This window comes from Chelonia mydas, chromosome 14, assembly GCF_015237465.2.
Source record: "Chelonia mydas isolate rCheMyd1 chromosome 14, rCheMyd1.pri.v2, whole genome shotgun sequence".
Lineage (NCBI taxonomy): Eukaryota > Metazoa > Chordata > Testudines > Cheloniidae > Chelonia > Chelonia mydas.
In genome coordinates, this window is record NC_051254.2 from 17,684,996 (window position 1) to 17,703,917 (window position 18,922).

Here is an 18,922-nt window from a genome sequence, read left to right on the forward strand (position 1 = left end):
AAGAAATGTATCATTCATTATTTTCTAACATTAAAAATGTCAAAATTAAGACTCTGAATACATGCAAGATACACTATATAAGGTCTTATATAAGATCTTAAATAAATGTGTATAGACATAGTGTACCCTGATTAGCAAAAAGCAGCACCAGATTTAGGGGAATGTTTAGTTGCAAATCAACATGTTTTAACCACATCTTTATCAACTAATAAGAACCAACCTTTGTTCAGAAAATAACTGAAAAGTATGAATTCAGAAAACAAATTACACAATTCTTGCTTACTGATTCAAATCAGCATTAAAATTGGTGTCTGAATTAAATTGCACTTATTTAAATCAATCCACCCTGAAATCAAGGGCTTTACTCTTGGAAAACAAACTTGGTCAATTATGTATTCCATTTACAATGACAGAACCCTGTTATATTCCCTTCACGGTACTTGTTTATGGAGGTACTGTACCCACTCATGACTATTCTCTAACTTCATTGGGACAAGATTCTGGCCTACTGTAGAACACCTAATTATTATTATACTGGAAGTCACTTTCCTTATTATTTTGCTTTTCTGAAGATACCTTGCAGGATTTTCACTCCTGAGGCTTGTGCTACAAGGCTTTTGATACCTATGGGCCATAAATAGTGAGAGTCCTGAAAGGCACCTTGAAGGAAGCAGAAATACAATACAATTAATTTCTCCATTTCTAAAGATATTTACTGAGCAAGGATTCTCAGTCTACCACAGACTCTACCACAGGACTCTACTGGGAACCACAGCGACAAAAGCAGCAGCATGTTGGGCCACTGATCCCAGGAGCCAACAACATGCACCAGCAGCTGTACCACCCTTAGCCCTACCCACTGTGGCAGGCACCAGGCTCACTGGCAGCTGTTCCTGGTCGTGCTAGTGTGCGCAAACAGCTTGCACACTCCCAGACAGAAGACACACACCACTGCGTGGAAGGACTCCTGTCGGGGAGCATGTGAGCTGCTTGCACACACTAAATCCAGGGGCTGTGCAGAGAACTTCTAAACCAAAAGGTGCTAGGGTATCAGTGTCAGGGCCAGTGCTTGTGCTAAGGAGAATTCTAGGGGTGTAGGCAAAAATCTCAGTGCAAAATGCACTAAACAGCTCATGACATGGAGCAAGAGGGAAGAATCAAAGACAGCCTTGTGGTCTTTGAGGCAGTCTTAGAGATAAGGGGTGACTTGGCCAGGTCTCATATTCAGCAATACTCATTTTGCTACACAGGCATTATTTGAAGATTCTATGTGGTCTTCCTTCTTCTCAAAGAGTCACAGCAGTACATGATATAGTGAAACAAGAAGCACTTGAAACCAATAGCCTCTGGAGTTGAAGTAATTCTGAAGTGCAGAGAATCAAAGTCTTGAGGTAACAAGCTGTGGCTGTGAAGAGTGCCAAGGCAAATAAGGTGCTGAAATGTTCTATGCAAAACAGAAAACCTGGGTCAAACAGATTCCAGAAAAAGGTGCCATATTAGTGCTCCTGAACCAGTGGTAACAAGAGCCACAAGGTTTTCCAAATCACGTAAGAACAGGATCTGAGCAGAAGGCAAGGAGGGCTGCATGTGGAAAAGCATATCTGAAGTCTTCAACTCACTAGGTGGGTTTAATAGCCAAAATGAAGAAGTGCACCTCCCATGTGAAGTTTCTTCACTGACTATGCTCAAGAATGTTTCCCAGGTGAGCAGAGGTAGGAGTCCTGGCTATTAAGCATTTGCAGGAAGGTAGATCATTACATAAGTTCCATTCCCTCTGCCCAATAATCTTAAATCTTGAGAGCTCTTGCACCGAGCACAAGATCCAAAACTGATGAATGATGCAAAAATAATATCTTTAAAGGAAAACTATTAATTTTAAATCCATTCAAAGTAACTGAGATAAATGATTTTCCTAGTTAAATCAACCAAGAGACATAGGTACAGAAAGTCTTAATGCATGATAAACAGTTTAAAATTATCCTAATCCATTTTCATTAGATGACCACTAAAAATGAGAAGGGGAAAAAAAAAAAAAAAAAAAAAAAAAAAATCACATTTGCCTCTACATTAGGCTCCCTAAATTAAACTACTACTAAACAGACCAACATATGTTGTGATTTTGTAGTTGATAATGATCGAGTCATACATCTAAACCATAGGCTAGGTGCCTTTTATAGTTTAAAAAAATAGTAAAACAGCAAATACACCCAAAGGAAGTATTATACCAAAGACAACCCCCACAAGTCTGTGGAAAAATACAAGAACATTTTCTAGTGTAAGTAGTAAGACTACATATTTATGGAAAAATCAGAAATGCATTCAAAACAAACTCAAACATATCAAATATTTCACAATAAGATAGTAAGTGTTAGTTTACCTTTGGTTTTTTGTTCAGCAGCCTGAAAGAAAAAAAAGTCAGAAATACTGGTCAGTATTAGACACTTTCTACTGCTGTTATATCAAAGATATAGGACTGTAGTCTTGACCCTTTAAAATTTCCTCTCTTGCAGAGAACTTCCTTGAACACTGAGTCCCTGCTTTAGGAGAAACCTGAGAAACCTGCTGATATCTTACTAGGACTGCAGTACTGTCACACAACATTATTTCTACTTTAAATTTAACCCTATTTAGCTATGCTCTTAAATGACCTGAAGTTAGCATCACTAACTTTGTTATGAAGATTAACATCAAAGCTGTATCCCAGTTAATATTTACTTATAATTTATTAAATTTGCAGATTCAGATAACTCCCCAAAATATCCATATAATTATTAATGGCACTGTCTATAAACCCCAGGGGACAAAACCTTTACATGGCTGTAGCATGAAAATAATTCAAAACCAAATGCAAGGGCTCCGCCACAATATAGGATTTGAGAAATATGAAACTCTGGAATTTTTTTTTTTTTTGAGATAGATAATGTGTGAAGTTGATTTATCTAAATATTTGTTTGGGCTGAAGCAAAACAAAAGTCTGGAAGTCCCATTTTCAGAGATGAAGTGCACAACACAAGGAAGTAGCTTCTTCAAGACAGCTTTGCCCCATTCTGAAAAGTTTCTACATAATAATGTTCACTGAACTATTATAGTGGCAGCACAGTGTGTGGGAATGTTTGTAGACACATCTGTATTTATACCACTTATAAATCCAATTAATATGTCATATGCTATCCAATTAATAAACTGAAGAACCAAGAGATCAGTGCAATTTACCTTGCACACCCTTGACTGCCTTTATCTGTATTCTGCTCACTGATCCATCTAATCAGGACTACTTCCACCTTTCCAAACCTCAGGACACCCTTCAACCTGCCACTTTTAAAAATAGAAGACAAGTGCTGAAAAAAGTTTCTTTCCTCACTTGAAGCCAATGACTGGGTGTACTCAGTCCCAGAAGAATGACTATTTACAGCCCAATTTAATGATCCAAGTCTGAGAATGAGAGATAGATACAACAGGGAGCTAGGTATCCCTTTTTCCAATAAGATACTGCACGTATCCTTAAGATATTATGAAACCTTAGAGCTTAAAAATGTAATATGATCTACAGTCAGGCTATATTAGAGGTTACTAATATAAATTTATCTTTCTTCTAGATGTCTGTGAAGTTGGACTCTTGGGAATTAAGTATTCTGGCTTCAAGTGGAGGGATTAAAAAAAAGTACCATTGTTTTTCTTATGTAAAAATTACACGACAACGCCATTAATGGTGTACAGGGGTAATGAGGATTTATTGGTACTGCTCTGAGATTATCCACATATCCCATATTTTTGCTATTTATTATACCATGAGTCCATCTAGAACACATGCCCAAAAACTATGTTACACTACCCATCATGGATATGTAATACATATTATAAAGGGAGCTATTAGCAATCCCTATATTTAGTTTGCTTAACACTTCCCATTATAAAAGATTCAGAGAACTTTTCAGAAAAGGTTGCAACACTCCTGTTGTTTCCAGCAGGTGTTCAATATTCAGCAAAGAAAAGCCACGGGGCCAGATAAATGCCTTTTCTTTGTCCCACTACATTCAATTCATGTTTGTCAGATATAAAAACTTTTCAAAATCTCCATTTTCCTTCCGCTGCTTGCATGCCTCAGGAAAAATGTTAGCAGGATTCCAAAACAGTAAATGAATATGAACATTCTAATTTAAAGCTAGGCTCACGCCAAATCCAAAAAGCAGCAGCTTCACTTCACTCAGAATCCTGGGAGCAGGCAACCTCTCTGCAAGAGACAGAGACACACAGGATGGTTTCCTCTGCATGACACTCGCACCTGAAGCTCCAGGCTTTTCCCCCCTGCTTTATATGGGGAAGAAACTCCCCATATCTGGGAGAAGAAAGGAAGAGAAACAGGCTGAGTTCCCTCAAACACTTGTAAACTCGGTGACTCATTCCCTCCCCCAGGATAACACAACAGCAATCTCCAGCTACTAGCTAAAGGAAATAATCCTGTACCTGAAGCAGTGCTGAAGATTCAGGGTTCAAACACTGCCAGTGATGCATGGTGGGGGTGTTACAGTAGCACATTATTTTTATCTTTTTCTTTTTAAAATGCTTGGAAATTTTATTAAATAACCTGTTAAAAGAACCTTATTTAGGTTGCAAAGTCAAACACTCAATTTAGGAAATGACAGAATGTAGGTTGTCCAGGCAACGTTAACCCTCTTCCTTTTTGTATATGCCTTGAGATACAGTTTTTAATTATATAACATACTATTTTTTCCAGAAGAATCCTGTTTCTTTCAGTGCACAGGATGGACAGTGCTCAACAAAAGATTCACTGTTGTGTAATAAGTAAGGCTGTTTGTAGGAGTCCTGCCTCATTTGCCCTAGAAGTTGGAAGGGAATGAGGTAGGGGATTACAAGAATGGTCTTGTAATTAAGGGAGGTGATTGCACACAGGAGAAAATCAGCTCAATCCCTGCCTATGCCACAGTCATATATAAATGCTGAGTAAGTCACTAACCAAAATTTCATCATTGTGCAATTCCTCATTTTCTAGGTGCCCAACTTGATACCCCCCTTGGGGCTGGAAATGCAGCAATATTGAGCACTCAACTGCAAATAAAGTCATTAGAACTGTGGATGTTTAGTACCTCTTGCAATACAGTAGTGTGGTCAGAAGGAATGAGCACAGGCTTTGAACTCAGGACCCTCTAACTCCTAGCTCACTAGTCCAACTGTATGGCCTCAAGCAAGTCTTTGTCTTAGCTTCCTCATCAGTAAAATGGGGATAAAACAGTACTCTCTTATCTTGAAGTAGAGAGAAATTCATTCATATTTGTAAAGCTTAGATACTATGATGAGTCCCATAAAAGAGACCATAAGGAAATGAACAGTTTTGTACTCACTGAAAACTTTGGATGGTGTACACTAAAATTAAGGCAGGGGACGCTAATTGAGTTAGATGGATAAAAATATTTACCAGTTATTTCATTCCTTGAGCGTCATTCACCCTGTGCTCTTAAAGAGGCAGGGTTCCTTCAGAAAAAAAACATTATGTGATCATGTAATTAAAGCCTATTACAATGCACGGGCACAACGAAGCAGAATTAAGGTTGCATGTGTGACCTAAGCATTTACTAGCTTTCAAGACCTTACTTTTGCAACCTAAATACTGTTTAATATAGTAGTTTGTATGTAATTAATAGATAACAAATACAAATTCTACTGATTGTAAATACCAAATTAATAATGAATTATAATACTCATACCAGAAACCATCCCATCATGAGTATTAGTGGCATGACTTCTGAATAGTCTCACACAAAAGGTAAATGACTATGTACATGAGGTTTTAACAAGGAGTTTATTTTTGAACACCACTGCAGTAGCTGTTACCAAAGTACTGAAATATATTGTTCATCTATTTATCAAATAGTTAATATTTCCCTCCACTTTCATTTAAACTATATTGCATTTTTATAAGAACTTTCCATATTTGTTATACTATTATTGAGTTTGTACTAAACAGATAATTAAATATGTTTTAATAAGAGCTTATGTCATGTACTGCTGCAATTTGGAGCTATCCATTTCAATTTGATTTTTTTAATGTTTATCAATTATTCACATTTTAAATGTAATTTATATATGCTTATTCTAGCAAAGTTTTAAGTTTTCCTAATATCTTGCCTCATTATCCAAGATACTCTCATGTTGCCCAAATATTTCCTCCCATCAGAGCTCCTCCTGAAAGTGTGGTTCTTAGTGAAAGGGTATGGGCAGCCTAAAATAGGACCAATAAAAACCAAACTCATGTTATTTTCTAAATTTCTTAAGACATAAAAACCATCGGTGCTATTTGCAGGATGCTACACGAGTTAGATTTAATAGATTAATTAATACACACATACATATATATACATATATATATATACACACACACACACACAGCCATAATTTTCAGCTGACCACTTAAATGGATATTGAATGAAATCCATGTATTTAGCAACTTCGTACACACGAGAAAAAAAAATAGTAAAGGGGCTGGAGGTGGCGGGAGGGAGAGGAGGTACCAGTACATGGAAAACTTGAGAATTGATCTTGCAACTCTTATACAGTCAATGTGACTTCTCATTAAAACTATCTGGAATTAATTCACGAGTAAAGGCCACAAGACCAACTCCATATAAGTGTTAAAGTAACTGCATCTCTAAAATGCAATAGTGTAGACTAACCTTTTTCTGAGCACCTTCCTTCTTTTTCTTTTCTTCCTGCTTTTTCTTTTTCTTTTCTTCCATCAAATGTTCCTCTTCTTGAATTTCTTGTTCTTTCTCCCTATTAAAAATAAGCATTGGGAAAGTTTATGAATGAGGTCAGTCGTATCAATCAAGACAAACAATATACATAATATTAATGCTACAAAGTACATCTCTCGGAAGTAAGTAATGTCCGAATACACTATTCTCTAAAATAGTATTCCAACAGAATTGTTATGAAAAATTCCAAACCAAAATTCCAAAGCCAAATAAAGAGAACGTCTACTTGCAAACTCCTACCAAAAGACTAACTGACAAAACTGGAATTTTTTAAGATTCTGACCAAATCTTTCATCCCATATAATTTGATTTATATGGAATTCTAAAACATCCAAAACAACAACAACAAAAAGTAAGTATTATTGTTTGGCAAGTAAGGAGTAAGCCAGACAACTCCCTTGTAATAATAATAAAATAGCTAGGGTGTAGACATGAAAGCTCAAAAATATTACTTTTTAATGGTTTATTATACCACCCCACCACAGCCACTCAAAATTAGGCCCCACCACGCTCACTCCATCCCCCCCCCTCCCCTCCCCTCCCACTCACCCTCACTCACTTTTACTGGGCTGGGGCAGGGAGCTGGGATGCGGGAGGGGGTGCGGGCTCTGGGCTGGGGCCAAGGGGTTCAGGTGGAAGGGAGCTCCAGGCTGAACCTGGATCAGGGGCTTGGGGTTCAGGAGGGGCTGAGGGGCGCAAGCTCTGGGAGGGAGTTTGGGGGCAGGAGGAGGCTCCAGACTAGGGCAGAGTGTTGGACCACAGCCACTGGGAGCTGCGAGTGGCCGTACCTGCAGACGCTCAGGTAAACAAAGTGTGTTGCGGCCTGCCAGGGGCTTACCCTGAACAAGCTGCAAACTAAGTTTGGGGACCCCTGGTATAGGGTTATCTTTGTTTTTTCTGCCATCCTTACACTTCTAGGCTCTCTTGTAATCTTATTGCTGCTCCCTCTCATTTTTAAAATCTGCCCCTTCATTATATTCATGCACCAAGGCCTGGATCCCAACTCTTCAGCCATTCTAAAACATTGCAGCTAAAATAGTCTCTCTCTCTCTCCTCTCTTGAATATTTGCTTTTATGTGAGAGGGCTTGTCTACACACTCTGCCGCACACTAACTCCATGTGGACCCTGCTGACTCATATTAGCAGTTCATTAATGTGCTTTCATCTAGTCCTGTTCGAAACAAGACTAGATCAAAGCGTATTAAACTGTTCGTGTGTGTCATCTGGGTCCACATGGACAGTTAGTTTGCGGCAAGCTAGTGCAAGATAGATTCATGTTCCAGCTTGCTGCAAACTCAATGTTCATGTAGACGGGCCCCAGCGTCTCTTCATCCTACAGTAGCAGCTATTTTTGTCAACCCAAGAAAGCCAATGAAGTGGCATCAGCACAAGAAGTGCTCCTGTGGGATGGGATGTTACATGTTCGTGATACCATTCTCAAAATGCCATTGTAGGATCTTTACTTGGCAAAAAGAAACCCACTTAAAAGCATAAGAAGAAAAGAATTTTAAATAATAAATTTAAATTGTGTTCCCTTGTTTAAAATATAAAACAAAACAAACACCCCCCTGCATTTTGGCTTAGGGTAGAAATGCTTCCATGGATGGAATAATGTCCATCCTTGAAATGAGCCATTACTATTGGAAATATAATTTAGGATCTGAAATAGACTGTTAGATTTTTATACCAGTTTAGAATGGTATTAATTTAGCTTTCTTTATTTTATTTATTTTTTTAAAAACACTTTCCACTGAGGTTGTAACACATAAATGTAGGCTTGGAAGTTCAAAGTTGAGATTCAAACAATACTGGATAAAATTGTCTTTTGTCAAAATAAACCTTTACCAAACCTAAGACCATTTTGAATGTTTATATGAATTTAAGAGTGGAGCATTATGCTGGTATGGGAAACCTGTTAAACTAGATAGCTGAGGCAGTGCTTATAGGTTGCATTTTTCTAGACCCATGTTCTTGATGACCTGGAGCAATAATATGTTTAAGGCTGTCAAAGGTAAACATGATGCTGACCTGGATTTGGTTTTCTTTCTTTCTGATACACAAATATATAAATTTTAAAAAATGATTGTTTAATGGTTAATGAGTTGAGATGGAACTTAGAAGACCTGGTTTGAGGCTTCCGTGCAGCAAGGTACTTCAAGTATGTGAGTAGTTCCTTGAAATCAATTGCACTTCTTTTTTTAAGTATGTTGCTGAATTGAAGCGTCAGTACCAGTCTCTGTCACAGACATCTTCTCTCACCTTGGGCAAGTCATTTACTTGGTCTGTCTCAGTTTCCCGTTTGTCAATCGGGGACAGTAGTTCCCTACCTCACACAGATGCTGTGAGGATAAATTTGTTAATGTTTGTGAAGCGCAGAGGTATTATGTGAGCTGCACTACATCTCTCTCACTGAGGTTGAGTCATTATGTGCTTCCATGGACTCAGATTAATGTAGATTCTACCTTACATATTGATTTTCCCAGACAGAAAGTTCCATTGAAAAGGTAGTTTTTCGACACAACCTCTTTTTTCAATGGCAAAATGTTTCATTCAGAATTTTTTCATCTACTTCTTAACTTCCTAATTCTAAGTTTAGTTGACTTTGGATAGATCATGTAAACAAATGCAAAGCACGCATGATACAATCCACATGAATATTCTGTGGAATGAAGTACAATTAATTTAAATGACAAACTTTCCTTGACTGTGCTTGATAACAGTGTTATAAATGAAAACACAATGACCATTACGTAATGTTAACTAAAACGAAAGCTCCTATGATCCATGTTTGGCTAGAAGAGTGGTCACCAACCGGTAGATCGCAATCGACTGGTCGATCCTGGAGCTTCTGACAGTCAATTGTGATCTCCAGCTGCTAAAAGACCGGTGGTACAGCGGGGCTAAGGCAGGCTCCCTGCCTCACCTGGCCCTGCATCGCTCCCGGAAGCGGCCATCACACCCTGAGGCCCCTGGGGAGGAGTGCGGGAGGGGGCAGGGGTCTCCGCACGCTGCTCCTGCCTGCAAGCACTACCCCTGGAGCTCCCACTGGCTGGGAATGGGGAACTGCAGCCAATGGAAGTTGCGGGGGCGGTGCCTGCAGAGAGGGGCAGCATGCGGAGCCACACTTCCCCCCCTCACCTTCCTCCCCGCCAGGGGGCGCAGGGGTGTGATGGCTGCTTCCGGGAGTGGTGTGGGGCCGGGGCAGGCAGGGAGCCTGCCTTAGTCCTGTTGTACCACCACCTGAGGTAAGTGCCGCCCGGTGGGAGCCCACATCCCTCCCGCACCCCAACACCCAGCCCTGAGCCCCCTCCCAGAGCCAGCATCCCACACCCCCTCCTGCATCCCAATCCCCAGCCCTGAGCCCCCTCCCAGAGCCAGCATCCCATACCCCCTCCTCCACCCCAATCCCCAGCCCTGAGCCCCCTCCCAGAGCCAACACCCCATATCCCCTCTTGCACCCCAGCCCAGAGCCCTGTCCTGCACTCAAACTCCCTCCTGGAGCCTGTACCCCATCACCCCCTTCCTGCACCCCAACACTCTGCCTGTGTAAATCTCTACTGACATCTAAACATAGCCTCTTTGCCAAACAGTATTTATATCCAACTTAAAATACAAAATAAGGATTTGGCACCACTGAGCTGAATGGTAGAAAGAGACAGTGGACGAAGACAGAAGGCCTATATTTCTGCTCTGTCCATATAGAAAACTCCCTCTCTCCCTCCCCCGCAATTTAATGCATTTTCAACTTAGGAAAGACCTGTGCATGGTTACAGGTGACTCCCTGTAGGCTACAACAATGGTGGCTGAAACAAGGCTCAGGAACTCACCAGAATAGGATGTGTGGAGCATGCAGACACATGCAGCTGCTCTCCCAACCTTATGCTAATTTCTAGAATGCTGCATATTTCACATTTCCAAAAATACCATGAAATAAAATGAACAAAAACAAAAACAAAAAACAAAACCTCAGACAGACACTCCACAGAAGCAGCTCCTGTCCTCCTTGGCGGGGGCTGCCTCTCCACTCTGGGCACTGACATGGCGTACACAGTTGCAGCACCACTCACTCAAATATAGCCCTGCCCCTGCTCTGTCATCATGACAGAGGGCCACCAAGACAAACCTGAGCAGCGCTGCAACCCAACATGCCAGGTTGCAACATCCAGAAAGGAAAGCCACGCCCAGCCCCATGGGACAGGAGCTGCTGCTGTTGCTGGGTGAGTGCAGGGCAGGTTCAACTCCGCAATCCACCTCAGGCCTCCCACCCCACCTGCAGGCAGCACGCCACTGCTGCTCCACAGCAGCTCCAGCAGGGGAAGAGAACAGGGGAGGAGTTCCTAGGAACAGTGAGGAGGCTGAAGTGTTGGGACTCAATAAAGGAGGTTCAATGAAAGAGGAGGAATATATAAATGGGATAGGGGCACCCAAGGAGGAGTCCCTAGATATATTGGGGTGGGGGGTGCGGAGAGCTGGAGAAGAAAGCATTAGGGACTGGGAAGATCCATGGTGTCCCCTGGGGTTTGTGTCATTGAGTGAGGATGGAGAAGTGGATGTTATATGGGGGTCGCAGTACTGGGATTTATATATAGTCATTTCAGGTATTTTATTAATGTAAACATAGAAAAAATTAAATGGATAAAATTTTAATAGATAAAATGAAACAAGAAATTCCCCAAAAAGCAAAATAAAGAAGTGTTATAAAAATTCACAGGGCTTTACTGATTTCAAAGGGCCATATTCATTGCAGTAGCTATAGTTAGTCCAATGCTACCTGAAGAGGTTTAGGTGACCTCTTTCCACCACTCTTACACTGCACGCAGAAATTAAGAAATTATGTACAGGTAATTTTTAAGTTGTTTTTAAATAACTCTTCTAGTGCTTTGCAGAAAGATAAGGAGGATGGACATCATCTGTGCCGCTGATGGATTTTGAGAGTAAATAGAGTCGAGACTATGATACACAAGTCTGGTTCTGCCTCCACTACCGAGGAGAACAGGAAAAACCCCTGTTGGAATGAACTCAGATTTGACAGAGAATTTAGGTCTCCCAAAGATGAAGCTTCATGCAATGTTATATATTTGCTCCATCAATGCAGATTTGGATACCATTCTTGGTTAACAGTATCTGCTCCTTAGAATTTTTTTTTTTCTTGCGCCACTTGGTTTCCAGGCAATGCCAGATCCCTCATAGTTCATTCCATGGAGTAAACAATCCCTAGCTATTCCACTAAGGTTTCAAGCACACCCTCAACAAAGTCTGAGCCAACTGCTCTTTTAAGGCGACAGATTAAAACCAGTGCAAATTAAACTATTCTTAGGGAGTTTCTCCTCCCAGACTTTAACAGCATCTGATGTAATAAAGTCTTTACCAGACTACCACATGGATTACATTTAAATCTTATTTCTTTTTACTGAGGTTCACCATAGAAAGATCATTTTCAATTTGTGACATGCTGCAAATGTAAAAGAGCTTGGAGACACCGAACGCCACTGAAACTGCTCTTGCCAAAGTCTTTGACCTCTTCCCAGTTAAAGTTCAGAATGAGTACTCCACACTCATCCCCCTTGATCTGTCAGCTGCCTTCAACACACTCAATCCTGCTATTCTTCTTGAAATCTTGTCTTCATGACTGTCTTCTCCTCCCTCTCTAATTGCTCCTTCAGTGTTTCCTTTGGAGGATCCTTCTCATCCATTTGTCAACTTTCTGTGGGGATTCCACAGGGATCTGTCCTTGGTATCCTTCTCTTCTTCCTCTACATCAGTGGTTCTCAACCCACAATCCAGTCAACATTCTCAGGGCCATACAGGTAGTGTGTGTGTGTGTATATATATATTTTGTGTGTATGCAGGCCACAACAGTAAATACGTTGAGAACCACTGCTCTACACCTTATCTCGGGGCAATCTCATCCACAAACCCAAATTCAACTACTACCTCTATGCTGACAACTCTCAGATCTACCTCTCTACTCCACACTTGTCTCTGTCCAAACTAAAATATCTGCTTGTCTTTCTGATATCTCCTTGTGTTTGTCAGCTCAAGCTACAAGCTATCCAGTACAATGGTTCCAAGAAACATGGCCACGGTTAGCAGAAAAGGAACTCTGAATGGCTAGAGTCACAACTCCTTATATAAACTTACACAAAACATACGAATTGACAATTGGGATTACATTTACCATTTTGCATTTCTTTCTAGCTGATTCTGAATTCCATAGGCTGAGGTATGCACTAGTAGGGATCTGGAGAGGAAATCCTAATGGAGATATTTTAACCACTATTCATAATGCATTAAGAAGGTGCAGCTCTTTTGTCTGTTTTGTTCCCATATACTATCGTTAAGACTACGATTATGTCATGGAAGTCACGGAATCCATGACTTCCATTGACCTCCAGGACATTTTCTGTCCTGGGGTGGAGCTCTCAGCCAGCCCCACCCTCGCAGGCCCCAGCCATGGCAGGCAGGCAGACCCCCTGCATATGCCTAGCCGCAGTGGGACCCCCTGAATCTGCCCAGCCGCGGCGGGCAGTGGGGACTCCACACTGCTTCCCCGCCACAGCTGCAGCCAGGGGACCCTGCAGCTACCAGCTACCCAGGGCGAGGAGACTCTGTGGCATCCCAACCCCCAGGGGCATGGGGACCCTGAAGCTCCCATGACCCACATCAGTGGGGGACCCAGCAGCAGTGGGTGCTGAACAGACCTACTCCTTTTGTCAGGGATATTTTTAGTGAAAGTCAGGAACAGGTCACAGGCTGCTGTGAATTTTTGTTTATTTCCTGTGACCTGTGTCTGACTTTTACTAAAAATATCCATGACAAAAACTTAGCCTTAACTATGGTGTGATGAGCTCTTTCAAAGTTCTGAAAGAGTACATTACACAAAAGATCCATAAGTGATCTCCTGTCAAAATGTATATTACCGCTAGTGGTTGATTAAATGATTTGAATTTCAACATAACTTATGACAGAAAATTCTGATATCTTGAAAGAAAGGGCTAGTTTTAATATTCTATTAAAGTTATAATTGTATCTGGAAATTTAACTGTGTACCTCCCACCTGTCCTCTAAGTTCCCAACCCAACTGGTTTGAAACAGATTTATTTTTTCAACTTCAACACTAAAATTCAAAACCTGTTTGGGTACAGCACATCTCAAAACTAACCAGAGATCAGCAAACATTTTTGCTATATTAAACATACACTGTATGTTTAATATCACCATATTAAAATGTCAATTACCATTATAAGGGGTACAAGTGCCACTCTTAATAAAAACCTGTTTATTTCATTTCTGAGATTAAAGTAGCCTCAAATTCAGTCAGAAAATATTATAATTTTAACGCAGCTCAATTTTCATTACTAATTTACATAATGACAGCTAAATACGTGTACTTTAAATATGCTTAAAATTACACAACTAAATCTCCAAGTGGCTTCAGAGAGTAGTTCTTGATTTCACTTCTAGGTACAATGTTAAGTAGTCAACTAACAGCATAATGAAATGAGAATATTTAAAAGACTGCACTGTTCACAAGGTTATTTAAAGTTTTGATTATATTGCCATTGATAAAAACCAAGGTGTGCATCATACATTTTTCTCCAAAGGCACTATTTGTTCTCCTTTATTATACAGGAGCAAGTTAAAAGGTTGGTTTAAAAAATATAAAAGCCCACTGAAAATAAAGCATAATTTCTTAGTATGCATTTGTACGATTTTTTTTTCATTTTATGGATACATACAGTACTGTATCACAGGTGCTTTAAGTAACTAGCAGAGACAAAGAGTTTTACTGTACTATCACATTCTAACTGACCTGAAAGAAAACAAATTATTTAAACCCACAACCCTAAAAGCAAAATGGTTTTTCAAACTGGAGAACATCATATTGCTCAGGAGAGATCTTCTACTGGAACAGCAGGAAGGGTGGCAAATCAGAACTCAGATAAATTGAGAGACCCAAGTCAAGAAGCATGGATATTATCTATCAGCATTACATGTGGCTCTATTAGTTCACCCACCACCGTAAAAACATATTACAGTCTAGGTTTCTTATTTATAACTGTTTGAGAGTTCGGAAGTGAAAAAAAGAAAATGTCTGTTTCCAGGTGACACCAGATATTCACAACTCATGACTGAGTTCTCTCATTATCTTCAGAATCTCCTTCACATTTGAAATCACAGTTTACATTTTTAATTGTAGAGAATTTGGTGAAGTCCTGTCTAGACAACTTGGCACTGACCCTTCTGGGGATAGTTTATGCTTAAACTCAAACTCAAAGTTAAGTCTAATGGTGTTGCTAATTACAATGCATTCTGGTGTAGTTCTTGCATTGGCATTCTAATGAGTTTTGTTCTCATTCATTTTAAGATCCTGAGGGCTTGCCTACACACGAAAGTTGACTAGAACAGCTATTCCACAATGGCTCCCCATGTGGACACTCTTATTCTGAAGTAAGTGTGCCCTTTTCTGGTTTAATTTATTCTACTGGAAAAAGGGACCATTATTCCAGAATAAGAGAGATCACATGGGGAGCTATTCCAAAATAACTATTGTGCTTTAAATTCACTCCCTACCTTATCCCGGAAAAACTTCCCCATGTAGACAAACTAAATAATTGTGGTGTTGCTGAAGTAAATCCTATACATTACATATATGCTCCTAAGTAATATTGTAGGCAACGTGAAGCATGTCAACATTCTGAAAAGGTTAAGGTATTAGCCTAGTACAGTGGTTCTCAACCCGTGGGCCGCTTGCAGCCCATTCAGCACACAGCTGCAGCTCATGTGACATCTTCAGGGCAACACAGGTAGTACACATAGCGTGTGGTATGTGGCCTACATAACAGAGAGCTGCATGTGGGTTAACTATTCCTGATTAACTCCATATGTGGATGTTATTTCAGAATAAGAGTGCCTTAGTGCATTAAGCTAATTTTGAGAAAAGAACTCTTCTTCTGGAATACCAGTGTTCACATATGGAGTTAATTAGAAATCATTAATCAGGAATAGCTATTGCAGAATAACTCCATGAAGACAAGCCCTAAAATCACACAACACACTTAAGTAGAAACAGGATATACACAGATAAAACTTAATCTACTACTGAAATGCTACTGCATCAAGGGTGAAATAGAGCTGCAGTTTAACAGCTCACAGAAGCACTACAACAATAGTTTAGAACAGAGTGTGAAAATATAACAGTCAATTAAAATATCCTATTGAAAGTACAGGGGAATATTTAGGCAGACACAGGAAACTATGTTAATAACTTAATCTTACTCTGACAAGTAGTGCCAATGATTTTTCATGAGGAGAACTGAAAAGGATATTTGTTTTATGCATCTCACCTAAAGGATAGTATCTCCAACAGCACAAAGTCTCCCACTACTACAGTCATTTTGACATACGGGTTAATTACCAAGAGAAGAGGCCAAACAACTTCCTGCAAAATGTAGATCTTCCTTGGAGGTTTACGAATATTAACTCAACAGGTCCCTTTCATGTAGGGTGAAACAACTGCTTCATTAATTTTTTTCAGTATAGCTATACTGACACACAGAAGCCATATAACGTGAACTGGACAATAAGGGAGACCAAGCATTTACATGTTACTGAGGCTATGTTTTAGTCATGGGTATTTTTAGGAAAAGTCATGGACAGGTCACAGGCAGTAAACAAAAATTTATGGCCCGTGACCGGTCCATGACTTGTACTATACCCTAACTAAAACTTGGGCAGGGGCGCTGCAGGTGCGGCTCGGGACCCCACTGGGGCGGCCTGGCAGCAGCGTGCAACCCAGGACCCTCACTGGTGCTGGGGGGGGGGGGGGGGCATGCGGAGGGTTGGCGGGGCTGGCAGGCTCCCTACCCAGCTCCATGTGTTCCTGCAGCTCCTAGGGGGAGGGAAGGCCAGGGAGGCTTCATGCGCTGCCCCCACCATGAGCTCCAGCTCCACAGCTCCCATTGGCTGGGAACCGCAGCCAACGGGAGCTGCATGGGCGGTGCTTGCAAGCAGAGCCATCTGACCTCACCGCCTAGGTCAGGAGCCACAGAGACATGCCAGCCACTTCCGGGGAGTCCTCTTCCCCCAAGTAAGCACCGCCCCGCACCCCAACCCCCTGACCCAGCCCTGAGCCCTCTCCAACACCCAAACTGCTGCTACTGGCCCAGGGGCTGCCTGAGTGTTCAGGCAGCCCCTGAGCCAGCCACACCGGCCGCTGCAAAAGTCACAGAATCTATGACTTCTGTGACAGAAGACACGCAGCCTTACACATTACTATTTAGTGAGCTATGTTGTGTTAAGTTTACTGAACACTAATAACTAAAGCTATCATTCAATGTCATTTCTATTACAAAAGTATAAAGAAAAAAATCAGTGCACTAATAATCAGTATACTATGTTCACATATACTGGAAAGCAGTACTCCTTAAAGTGGAATTTGACCTGATTCCAGCCATCATCATCCAGCTACCAGAGCACCTGAATCAGTGCAACCCCCAAGTGCAGACAAGGGAAGTTGCAATTTGCATTGGTGGCATTTTATCCAGTTTCAAGAAGTGCCACACTAGCGCACATCACGGCTTTTCTGGTCTACACTTGGGGTTTGCACCAGTGCAGCTTCACTGCTAGCTGGTCATCTACTGCTTGAATTGGAACAAAATTCCCAAAGTAGACAAAGCCTCAAAAGAAACAAGAATATAGAATACTGACACGCAGCAGAATTGACTCATTAAGTTTGGCAGGTATCCTACAAGCTCTAGGATTTGCCTGAAGTTGGGGGTGGGGGCAGCAGAGGGAAACAACTCTGTTTTGTGTGTTTTTAGTCAAATATGGTACATTTTTCTGCATGGAGGACATTAATAGATGTTTTAATGAGAGATTTAGAAGAGAGGACTGAGGCACAGTGAACTAGGTCAAGTAGAGGGTTCCAGGCAGACAGCATTGAATGGAAAGAGGCAGAGATGAGAATGGAAGAAAGACATGAAGGGGACAATTCGTTACCAGAAATTTTTCCCATTTCCTTTTTGGAAGATACAAAAATAAAAAATTGCTGTTTTTAAATAGACTCTACTTTAGAAAACGTCACCTGGTAGACCAGGGTTCTCCAACTGGGGGTTGTGACCCCTAGGGGGTTGCGAGGTTATTACGTGAGGGTCTTGAGCTGTATCAGCCTCCACCCCGAAACTCTGCTTCACCACCAGAATTTATAATAGTGTTAAATATTTTAAAAATGTGTTTTTAATTTATGGGGGGGAGGGGTGGTCACACTCAGAGGCTTCCTGTGTGAAAGAGGTCACCAATACAAAAGTTTGAGAATCTCTGTGGTAGACACACACAAGTTAGTAGTTGCTTTTCTAGCTGTTTTACTGCATTAAAAATCAGTTGTCTGAATTCTGTTAGCAGGTAATGGGAGTTTACCATATTGCGATGAACATCTGTTTTCTGTTCACTTTAAGACTTCAACTAAGAAGCTCTGCTTAGTAAAGGATTTGGGCATGTGTGCAGAATGAACTATGATAACCTGAAATAGTAAGACGTTGTGAGATTCTGTTATAGGACAAGAGTTCTTAAGTTGACTTGTATGATTGGGTATTTTACCAGACGAGGACCAAAAAGAACATATACCACTGGATTCATGGACACACAGAGGTCTGGATTGCTGAATGGAAGTTCTACCCAGTCTGCTCACTTGTGCTATGGGGGGGGAGGGAGTTTGAATATGAAGGACTGTCAGTTGGCTCTTGAGCAAGTTGTGGAGTTAGACTGTGACCAGGTAGAGAAGCACTGCTGGGCTTTCATAAGATTAGGAATCCCTCTAAGATTTCAGTAACCATCTGCTTCTGTTATGTTCACTCTGGGTTAAATAAAGTTTTAGGGGCTTTTCAAGTCCAGGAGTCCAAGGCATAGTCAGTCAATCGATGGAGCTTTGAAGAGAACTGAAGAACTTAGGAAACAGAGCTAGAAAAAGCAGCCAGGATCACCTTATATTTACAGGCAAATGTCCTGAAGAGAAGATTAGAAGGGTAAAAAGGCTGTATTAGTGACCCAGAAACACTGGTGTATTGAACAAGGTGTATACCAGGGAAGGGCAGGTGGTGAAATGTATTAAAGAAAATCTAATCATAAATATATACAAAAAGTCTTTCTGGAAA

General features: G+C 40.9%; 1 protein-coding gene across 13 annotated transcripts in view; it reads right to left on the reverse strand.

Moving 5' to 3' along the window:
* The window catches only part of TNRC6C (trinucleotide repeat containing adaptor 6C), a 314,076-nt gene that overhangs the window by 160,192 nt on the left and 134,962 nt on the right, over positions 1–18,922 (reverse strand). For 8 of the 13 annotated variants that reach the window (XM_043527807.1, XM_043527809.1, XM_043527806.1 and 5 more), the window contains 2 exons: positions 6,690–6,789; positions 2,378–2,399 (listed from right to left, as the gene is read on the reverse strand). In XM_043527807.1, coding sequence (XP_043383742.1) covers positions 2,378–2,399; positions 6,690–6,752 — 85 coding nt within the window. In that variant the 5' untranslated portion in view covers positions 6,753–6,789. Of the gene's footprint in view, positions 1–2,377; positions 2,400–3,213; positions 3,316–4,172; positions 4,232–5,434; positions 5,491–6,689; positions 6,790–18,922 lie in introns of those variants that run through there. The other 5 variants (XM_043527813.1, XM_043527812.1, XM_043527815.1 and 2 more) reach the window with 5 other exon arrangements.